This window comes from Phaethon lepturus, unplaced genomic scaffold (genome assembly GCF_000687285.1).
Source record: "Phaethon lepturus isolate BGI_N335 unplaced genomic scaffold, ASM68728v1 scaffold14165, whole genome shotgun sequence".
NCBI lineage: Eukaryota > Metazoa > Chordata > Aves > Phaethontiformes > Phaethontidae > Phaethon > Phaethon lepturus.
The window spans coordinates 1-10,594 of record NW_010542740.1 but is presented as its reverse complement, the minus strand read 5'-3'; the positions used below and the strand labels follow the sequence as shown (position 1 = coordinate 10,594).

The 10,594-nt window shown below is 41.1% G+C and overlaps 1 protein-coding gene across 1 annotated transcript; it reads left to right on the top strand.

Annotated features, from left to right (window-relative positions):
• Positions 1–326: 326 nt before the first annotated feature.
• On the top strand, positions 327–10,334 carry KARS (lysyl-tRNA synthetase; the record flags this gene model as incomplete). The annotated part of the gene is made up of 12 exons (XM_010288132.1): positions 327–584; positions 791–956; positions 1,359–1,452; positions 1,722–1,908; positions 2,081–2,206; positions 5,739–5,858; positions 6,105–6,267; positions 6,367–6,540; positions 7,285–7,370; positions 8,031–8,116; positions 8,463–8,589; positions 10,191–10,334. Coding segments are annotated over 12 exons (1,731 nt in total), but the record flags the coding sequence as incomplete, so codon positions are not given.
• Positions 10,335–10,594: the final 260 nt, after the last annotated feature.

Here is a 10,594-nt window from a genome sequence, read left to right as displayed (position 1 = left end):
GGGGTCGTTGCCGCGGCGCCTGTGGGATCGCGGGGGCCGGGCCGCGCCGCGCCGGGAAGGCGGCTTTGGGAGCCCTGAGTAGCGCCTGACTTTTTTTTCAGTGGAGAGTTTGCTTTATTTCACTTATATGCTACGTGGGCTTGCTAGGCTCTTAATGCATGAAACGGCCTGGAGAAGGGCCTTGGGCACATAGGTACGCATCCTCAAGATCTGTTGATGTGGTGTTTAATTCAGCTTTAACTTTTGCCGAGTATTTGTATATTGCAGGTGGTGAACTAGTAGAGTTCAAAGAAGGAATGCTTCAGTATGCTTAAGGATAGTAAAAGAAATTACAGGGTTATTTGTACAGTAAGCTTTTGGCAGAATGCTGCCAACTGACTCCCTGTAGAAGTATCAGAGTAACTGCTGCATCTGGTTTCCTTCTCTTTTGCAGTGAGCTGAAGAGACGTTTAAAGGCTGAGAGGAAAATAGCTGAAAAAGAGGCAAAGCAGAAAGAGCAAACTGAAAAGCATTCAAATAAGGCTTCCTTGACACCTGACTCAGAGAATAACATTGGTGCTGATGAGGAAAGCTTGGATCCAAATGTGAGCATCTGGCCTCATGCTTATTACTGTTCTGATAATAATTGTTATAGATTTACATTTGACCTTTTATTCAGGGGGAACTAAATGATTAAAAAGGGAGAGACCTGCGTATTCCTACATAAGGGCAGCTGTGTTTTAATTTACAACCTGTAAAATATTTTCAGTTTCTAACAAAATCATTTGGTTTTGTTTGTTTCTGGTGACAGCAATACTACAAGATCCGTAGCCATGCAGTCCAGCAGCTGAAGGGCACCAATGAAGATCCCTATCCCCACAAGTTCCACGTAGACTTATCTCTCTCAGATTTCATAGAGAAGTACAGTCACCTGCAGCCAGGAGATCACCTGACAGACATTACAGTGAGAGTGGCAGGTAAAGGCTTATCTGGGATACAGGAAGATGGTCTGTTGCTTTGCGAAGCCAAGTCTTAGCTGCCTTTAGTGATGGGGTGGTGTCTTTTTCAAATTTTGCTGATGCTTCGTTACAAAGTCTGTAGCTGTGTTAGACTATTCAGGAAATGTCCTTTCAGACTGAGTGGGCCCCTGCAACATCCCTTAGAACTACAAGACCAGCTTGTGATAATGGGCTCCAGGACCCAAAGTTCATATGGTCTTTTGTGCATTGGTATTAATTTTGAGACTTAACTGCTTCTCTTTCACGGTTAGTGATCAGTTTAGAGCTGATGATCCTTTGTCAAAGTGATAGGGGCTTTTGCCCCTGTATCCTTTCTGCTAGGGGCTCTATTCCTGATGTCCTGCGTACTTTGACATTTAGGTCGAATCCATGCAAAGCGTGCCTCTGGAGGGAAGCTGATTTTCTATGATCTTCGTGGCGAAGGGGTCAAGTTGCAGGTCATGGCAAATTCCAAGTAAGTAGAGGTATTCCTAGTAGCATTCTAAACCGAACTGTGTTATGGGGCCTAGAGGTCTGTATTTGGGCATTCTATTCTATCATCTTAGGCTATTCACCTATGGGTTGGCTTAGGCAGCCAGGTAGTGTTTTGCTTAGGATGTTGTGGTTGGCTTTCCTGCTAGAAGAATCCTTTTTTTAAAGCATTTGGTCTGGGGAGAGACTTGCAGGACAGTTTGGAATGTTGAATTTTAAACAAAACTGCTTACACTGGTTTTGTAATTACAGGCTCTACAAATCCGAGGAAGAGTATTTCCGTATTAACAACAAGCTGCGTCGTGGGGACATTATTGGTGTAGAGGGGAATCCTGGGAAAACAAAGAAAGGGGAACTGAGTATTATTCCGTATGAAATAACTCTGTTGTCACCATGTCTGCACATGTTGCCTCATCTTCACTTTGGCCTCAAAGATAAGGTACTTGTCATACCTGTCACTATTGGAGGCAGTTTGACAGATAGCTCTGAATGGATGATCTCTTGTATCTGCTGATGGTATCAGTCAACAAAGGAACAAGAGTTTTGTTTTGGTATTTTTTCCTTTGGTAGCATTTTGTCTAGCTTGTTCTAAAGATATTTGTTCTTTTCAGGAGACTAGGTATCGTCAGAGATACTTGGATTTAATTCTTAATGATTATGTGAGGCAGAAATTTATAACCCGTGCAAAGATCATTACATACATTCGGAGCTTTCTAGATGAGTTGGGCTTCCTTGAGGTAAGGCTTCAGTGTTTCTTTCTCTCTGCATATCGGATGTGTTTAGAGTTTCTTAGCTTCAAGGATGCTTTAGGTTCAGGCTCATATGCAAAATATTTGCAGAAGTGAGAATAATTACCTCAGCACGGTATGTTTTGTCAGCTTGATGTAATGGGAGCCATTCCTTTCCTCTGCTTTTAAAGTTAAGACTGTTCCTCAGTTGGTGAGGTTGTGACTCGGGGAAACTTTTCTTAAGGTAGTACTTCAAACTACTGCTGTGCTGTCTCCTTATTTCAGTAAATTAAGGTGGAAATAACATATTTGAAATGGTGTTTTACCTCTGGAGGTAAATGCAGGTCTTACTTTCTGTAAGTAAAATTGGTTTTATCTTAAGATCTTTTGTGGAGTACCATATGAGAAAATAATACTAGCTCTGCTGTCTGTTGCATCCAGATTCTTGGTTGAACTTTATAGTTAGCAAAAAGATTGGAACTTAAGGTAGTTTATTTACAAGTGTTTATCAACTGAATTTGCAAAAGATGCCAACGGAAGCTTTTTGAGAGCAGTGGGAATCTGAACCTGTGCTATGTCATCTCTGTCATATGTCTAATGGCTTTAATGTCTGTTTTTGTGTTTTTGGTTTTTTCCAAATCATTCTTAATGTAGTACTTACAGATTACTGTTCTGATAACTTAATCAAAAGGACTGTAAGAGACCTTCTGAATTTATATGAATTTTTGGCTTGGTGAGAATGTTGGGAATAAAATAAAAGGCAGAGAAGTCAGGGAATGGCATGCTATACTGGAGGTACATGAATTGGGCAGTGCTCAATCATACCAGTACTCCATATGGCACAGTGTAGTGTCATGCCATGAAGAGATACTAGTTAATTTTGAGAAAAATTAGCCAAACTGTCATGGGTATTTGTGGCGGATTGACCCTGGCTAGATGCCAGGTGCCCACCAAAGCTGCTCTGTCACTCTCCTCCTCAGCTGGACAGGGGAGAGAAAGTATAACAAGAAGCTTGTGAGCCAGGATAAGGACAGGGAGAGATCATTCAACAAGTATCATCATGAGCAAAACAGACTCAACCTGGGGAATTAATTTATTGCCAATCCAATCAGAGCAGAGATAATGAGAACTGAAACCAAATCTTAAAACACCTTCCCCCCCATCCCTCCCTTCTTCCTGGGCTCAACTTCACTCCTGATTTTCTCCCTCCTCCCCCTGAGCGGCGCAGGGGTATGGGGAATGGGCGTTGCGGTCAGTTCATCACACATTGCCTCTGCTGCTCCTTCCTCCTCAGGGAGAGGACTCCTCACACTCTGTCCTGCTCCAGTGTGGGGCCCCTCCCACAGGAGACGATCCTCCATGAATTTTGCCAGTGTGAACTCTTCCCACAGGCTGCAGTTCTTCACAAACTCCTCCAGCCAGGGTCCCTCCATGGGATGTTGTCCTTCAGGAACAGACTGCTCCACTGTAGGACCCAGCAGGGTCACAAGTCCTGCCAGCAAACCTGCTCCAGCCTGGGCTCCTTTCTCCATGGGGCCACAGGTCCTGCCAGGAGCCTGCTCCAGCATGGGCTGCCCACGGGGTCACAGCCTCCTTCAGGCATCCCCCTGCTCCAGTGTGGGGTCCTCCATTGCTGCAGGTGGAGATCTGCTCCAGCGTGGAGCTCCATGGCCGCAGGGGCACAGCCAGCCTCACCATGGGCTTCCCTAGGGGTTGCCGGGGAACCTCTGCTCCGGTGCCTGGAGCGCCTCCTGCACTGACCTGGGGGTCTGCAGAGCTGTTTCACTTATTCTCACTCCTCCTTCTGGCTGCTACTACCATCACTGATGGTCTCTGCCTTGGCCAGCGGTGGGTCCGTCTTGGAGCCGGCTGGCATTGGCTCTGTCGGACACAGGGGAAGCTTCTAGCAGCTCCTCACAGAAGCCATCCCCACAGATTCCCTGCTACCAAAACCTTGCCACGCAAACCCAATACAGTATCGTGTCATGTTCTTCAGCTGATTGGCAGGACTTGCTAGTTCAATTGACATCAATTAACCTATTTCTGATTCCAGTACTGTCTGGGATGCTGACTCCTTTTGTTTTTCTGCAGCTCAGCTTGTTTTATAGTGTAGGTCCGTTTGGAGAATCCCATTAAATACTTGTTTAGGGAGCTATATTAATTCATAGCCTACAAAATCTGTTGTCTTTTTTTTAAGTTCTATCTGCATCCTTGTTCTCTTTTTACCACACATAGACTTCTCTTTCTTTTGCCCTGACCTTTGTTCTTTCACAGCAGCCCTGAGTCTCATTCTGTTTTGTAGAAGTGTTCCCCTTCTGTATGGCTATAAATAGTTCTGTTGTGAAATTCTGTTGTGAAAATACCTGTTTTCATGCTTCTGGGTCAGTAACAGGGTATTAATTCTTGATGCTAAGATGTGAGGATATGGACAGGCATACTAAGTTCTTTGTGTTAACATGAAAGCCAAGCTGGTTTGTAAGTACAGCAATTTTAAACATGGCATATCCCACAGAATCAATCAGAAAATTTTTTGGCCACTTCCACCAGCTGTCTGTGCAGGGGGCCAAGTTTTAAGTTGTAACACATTCTGCTACTCCATTTTTCTGCCATTTATAGCTACTTTCTCTTTTCCATGTCAAGAGACGTTGAACTGAAGTCTCTCATGTAGTCAGTAGTGTATATTGCTTGAAGCGTAAGTGGTCACCTTCTAAATGTCTAAGAAAATGCAGCTCCTGCAAAAGAAAATTTGTAATCATTTGAACTAAATCAGTTCACGGAAGCCCACAGTGGATTGATTTAATTCTTTTTTCTCCCTGAAATTGTATATCTCTTTATATATATTTTTATAACTTTTTTATAACAGAAATTAATTCAGTTGGACTCTAGGATTCCCCATACATACAGAAGATCACAGAATCATTAAGGTTAGAAAAGACCTTTAAGATCATGAAGTCCAACCATCAACCCAACATCAGTAACAGATTTTTCTCTGAAGTGAATGTTTCCATGTGTCCCTATATTCCCAGCCATTCTCATCACCAAATATTTTTGAATGCTCCAAATTTAAACATTTTTTCCCCAAAAAAGCGATATTATTAAAATTGTTTAGGTTTTGCAAAATTTGCAGTATCCGTAGTATTTCATTTCTTTGCAGAAACTTCATTTTCTGCAATGTAGAGAGATGATTTTGTGATAATGCCACAGCCCAGTTTCTGGCTTTGATAACATAAGCCTGATAACCCAGCAGGCTCATGTTTACAGTAAATATGAATGATGCTGGATAGCAACAAATAGTTAAGTAATTTGTCTTTACTGACTGCATGGGAGAAGTTCTTTTAAGTTCAGAATTGTGCTTATATACTGGAATGTCAAACAATAAATGAAATACAGAGTTTTTTTCATCAAAGTTGGCTGTGGCTTGTTTTGTTTGCTTGATCTATGGAGTTCTGCTTTGGAAACAGATTAGATGAAAGCAGGGCACTGAGGTATGACCCTGGAAATATTTATGCCACTGTTAAAATTTGTTGTTGTTATTTTACAGATTGAAACTCCTATGATGAATATAATTCCAGGTGGAGCTGTGGCAAAACCTTTTATCACATACCACAACGAACTGGATATGAATTTATATATGAGAATTGCTCCAGAGCTTTACCATAAGGTAAAATACAAGCCCGTCATGGCTACGCTTATGTTCTCCAGACTGTTGTGATCTTATTCTAAAAAAAGTAAATGTAGCTAAAATGAGGATTATTCTTGAAGAAAGGTAGACTCATTGGATTGGAGGAAACAAAATGTATCTTGAATGAGAATTTTAAGGTCGCATTGCAGTTGTGTCTGTTTGAGCTCTCTTTAGTTCTTTTGAAATCAAAAGTTAGTATGTTTACTAGAATTTCCTTTTGTTTAGATGTTGGTGGTTGGAGGCATGGACAGAGTGTATGAAATTGGGCGTCAGTTCCGGAATGAAGGAATTGATTTGACTCACAACCCTGAGTTCACAACTTGTGAATTCTATATGGCTTATGCAGACTACCATGACTTGATGGAAATTACAGAGAAGTTGCTTTCAGGTGACATATGCAATATTAATTAAAAAAAGAGTAAGAATCTCTGAAGAATTGCATATTATGTGTCATACTCTTTTTCTAAACTTCAGGTTCCTTTTGTAGGGATGGTGAAACATGTTACTGGAAGTTACAAGATCACTTACCATCCAGATGGTCAAGATGGACAGGCCTATGAGATAGATTTTACCCCTCCCTTCCGGCGAATTAGCATGGTGTATGATCTGGAAAAGGTCCTAGGAGTGAAATTTCCATCAGCTGAGTGTTTTGAAACTGAAGGTTAGATGCTGAGTATGAATGTCCTGTAATTCTTCCTTAATAGAAAGAGGGCAAAAGGTCTCAAGTTCTCAGCCTGCAGTCTGTCAGCTGCTTTTTTGAGGTGGTGCTAACTGATGGGACTGCTTTTCTCTGGTTTTGTCTGTTACCTATGAGTCCAGAAAGAAGCCTTCATGCCTCGCAGTCTTTGGCAAGATCTGACTCTCTTGCCTCTTCTTTGTTGAGTATATGTGATGCTGTGTACTCAAGAGGCATGATGTGGGGAGTTCTTGATCTGTTGAAGAGACCCAGCTTTTTATTTCTTCTGTCTTTTGTGCAGTTGAATCTCCATGCCTGTGATCCTAAGTTAGGCGTATGATTATTTTGGGCTGTCTTCAAGATGTGCATATGTGCTATTTTATTCCTGGAATCCAGAGCCATAAGGGAAACAAGTTCATATGCTTTTTAGTGATTTCTCCCCTCTCGCAATTTTTTTTTCCCCCCCAAATAATACTGTCCAACAGTTGAGTGGGGTTGTGCTTAACTGTTGTCAAGTTTCTGAAATATAAAATAACTTGTATTTTTAGTGTTAACTGATTAAAAATAAACACTACTTTTGTAGATTGACATTTAAGCTTATGTTTTCCATAATGTATCCCATTAAGATCTTATAAATCACTCTAAGATATGTGGAAGGATGCAGAAAAAGAAAAACGTGGTTGCCTGGGTGGTTTTTCTAATTTTTGTCTGAAATTTGTACAATTTCAGAAACACGCAGGTTCTTTGATGACCTTTGTGTAGAGAGAAATGTTGAGTGTCCACCTCCCAGGACAACAGCCAGGCTTCTTGACAGAGTAAGTAAAGGTGGTGGTTTTTATAATCCTAATGTCTTTTGAGGACCTATCTGTATCAACAGAAGTCTCTTCAGAGCAAAAGTTTAGCTCCACTGGGAAAACACACTGAAATGCACTTCAGCTATTTCTGTATCACAGTGAGAAAACTTGCTGTGTCAAAATCTTTTTTTTGTGTTGTCTACACCAAAATGTAGTTTACTCATGCCTTCTTAATGTAAGCACTAGAGGATTTTAGTTGGATAACTGGTCTTTGCTTTATCTTATGTCAGTTTTGTCTGTGAGATCTGTCCATTTATATGTACCTTACCAAACTGGTAGGCTTACCATATAGTTCTTCTATCAACTGTATGAAGTCTTTTTCTTTGTACCCAAAATACTGCCTGATAGCTGGTTTTCTGCTATTTGTTTGTTGTAATGTCCAAATTGAATTACGTTGTTGGTTTTTATGTAGTTTTTGTTGTGTCGTTTTTCTTATCCAACTAGGACACAGACTCTTTCTTAATGAAGACATTGCCACGATTAACAATTTTTAGTTGGGAAGCTTTTCAGTTCTATGGTACCTTCTTCAGTAGTGAAGACAGGGAATTAGGATGTTTGGGGAAGGCACTATTAGGAAAGTGATACTGTACTCTACATAATTGTTTTGCTTTGTTTTCACAGTTAGTTGGTGAATTCCTGGAAGTCACTTGTATCAACCCTACATTCATCTGTGATCACCCACAGATCATGAGTCCTCTAGCAAAATGGTAAGAATATGAGACACAGTTAGTGTGTAACTCTCCTAAACCCGCTACTCCTACTTTATTAAAAAGAAAAAAAAAAAAGGAAAGGAAAAAAAAAAGTCATACATGTGAAAACCGAGATTTTGAGATTGTATACTAGTTTGTGAATTCTGACACCAACCAAGATAGACGTTGGTTCCTGAGCTGTGAAACCCATCATCCAGGGAAGAGGTTTGCTGAGGCTTAGTAGTTTGGTTTTGAACAGCTGTTACTGTTAAGTGTGGGCGATCCCCCTGAAGCAATGTATGTGCTTTTTGCTTCTGTAAAGATGTTTATTTTAAGGTATGGTTGTTTTGTCGTCTTTGCACAGGCATCGCTCTCATCGAGGACTAACAGAACGCTTCGAACTCTTTGTAATGAAGAAGGAAGTGTGCAATGCGTACACAGAACTTAATGATCCTTTCCGGCAGCGGCAGCTTTTTGAGGATCAGGTGAAGGTATGATGTCTTGCTGATAGTGAATCAATGATACAGGCATGCAAGGAAAGAGTATTCCCTATGTCTATTCCAAATGTGTTAGTCCCTGCTGCTGAAAAGGGTTGTTAACTACTTTTGAGCAAGTGTTTCTCACTCAAGTGAAAGCCTGTAATTAAAACTTAATTCCTTTTAAAGGAACCTTGCTCTCAAAGGTAAACAAGTCCAAACATTGCTGTTGATTAGTTTTTTAGTAGTGTGACTTTGTTTCAGTACATCTTCCCTTTTATTCTACCTGAAGTACTAATCTGAAAAAAAAGGAAAATGTGCAAAGCATTTTCTCTGCCTTGCTCAGGTTGAAAGTTATTTTTCCCCAGGTAAGCATTTAGGTAGTCATACAACATTATACTTCTAGAATCTTAAGTAAGAGTTTGAGTAGCGTGTAAGAAATAGCCTAATTTCGTGAACTGAGTTACTACTGTTTTAAATTGGCTCACAGAGTAGGCCTGCAAATTTACAGTACTAGGTTTTTCCAGATAAGCCTCAGAAAGGAGTGACTGAAACTGATTTTGTTATTAATTAGGTGTACACATCCATGAATGCATGTGTGCCCACACATCATTGAGGTCAGATGATGCAGTCTGCAGAAACAGAGTTCCTGTTCTTCCTGTTCTTTCTAATGGCTTCACAGTGCCTGACAGGATTAAACAATTGTCAAAATCAGGAAAATAGACTTATGTTAACTAACCCACTTGATGCTAAATTTCCAAGTGTTGAGTCAGAATGAATAATATTACAGATTTCTTTCGCCTTTGGTCTGTTGTGTAGATGTTTGCTGCTGCAATTGTTTCTCATGGTTATAGACAGACTTCACAGACATACGATTATATGCATTGAATGAAAATTTGCCTGAAAATTTAATGTTAAGGCAGAGATTGAGATGAAGGATGGTAGTTCAGATTTCAGGCTCAGGCAGAAAAGTTTGCAAAGTCTTCCTTGAAACCATGAGCAAAAATGTTTGTTGTTGTTTCAACATTTACACTTGGCATTTTCTAAATTTGAGAAGGTTGGCTAGTCTGTGTTTTTATTATTACGACTTTTGGCACTTGGAGGCTGTTGGGGTCAGATGCATTAGTTACCATCTCAGTGTAGGTTTTTTTAATCTTTCTACTTGAGGGGAAAAAAGCAATCCTTAAAGTTTGTTTAATGGAGCAACTATTGATGATTCAAACAATTGTGCTTAGTTGTTTCTGCAAACATTAAAGGGGGGGTTTGCAAGCAATAAAGAACCTGAGAAGCCTTTGAAAGCAGTTTATTCCACTGTCATCTGCTGTCGTATGGCCATGGAGATAGCTTTTACTGATGTGAAGGGCCTGTGCCTTTGACTGGAAAGGAAGCTTAACACATTAGAAAGGAATTGAGGAAGCACCTGTGTAAGTGACCTCCGCAGTTCTCCAGGTGCTGAGATTCCTTTGTCTGTTACTGTAACAGTATAGGGCTTTGGCTTTACCAGATACATGGCTGCTAACAAATACCAGTATTCCCTCTTTTTGGTAGGTGTTAGCAGAAGTGGTACTGTCTAGCTCTGTACAGCTTTACCTTTTACTATTAATTTTCTCATTTAGGCAAAAGCTGCAGGTGATGATGAAGCCATGTTTATTGATGAAAACTTCTGCACTGCACTGGAGTATGGCCTTCCTCCTACAGCTGGCTGGGGCATGGGAATTGATCGCTTCACCATGTTTCTGACAGACTCCAACAACATCAAGGTAAACGTTAGAAATGGCGGTGCCTCCTGCTAGCTTTGCCAGAGAACAGGGAACGACGTTCTGCTAAGCAGCCATCTTTCTAACAAAACAAGTGACAGTGTAGCTACTTGAGATTCTTTACGATAAAGAATTACACCTCAGAAGGGCTCTCCCTTGTGGCACTTGCCTAACGGAGCCCGCAGGCGCGGTGCAGGGCGTGCTCGCGCGCCCCAGCCCTCGCAGTGCTCTGCGTGACGAGCGCTGCCTCCGCGCCGCAGAGT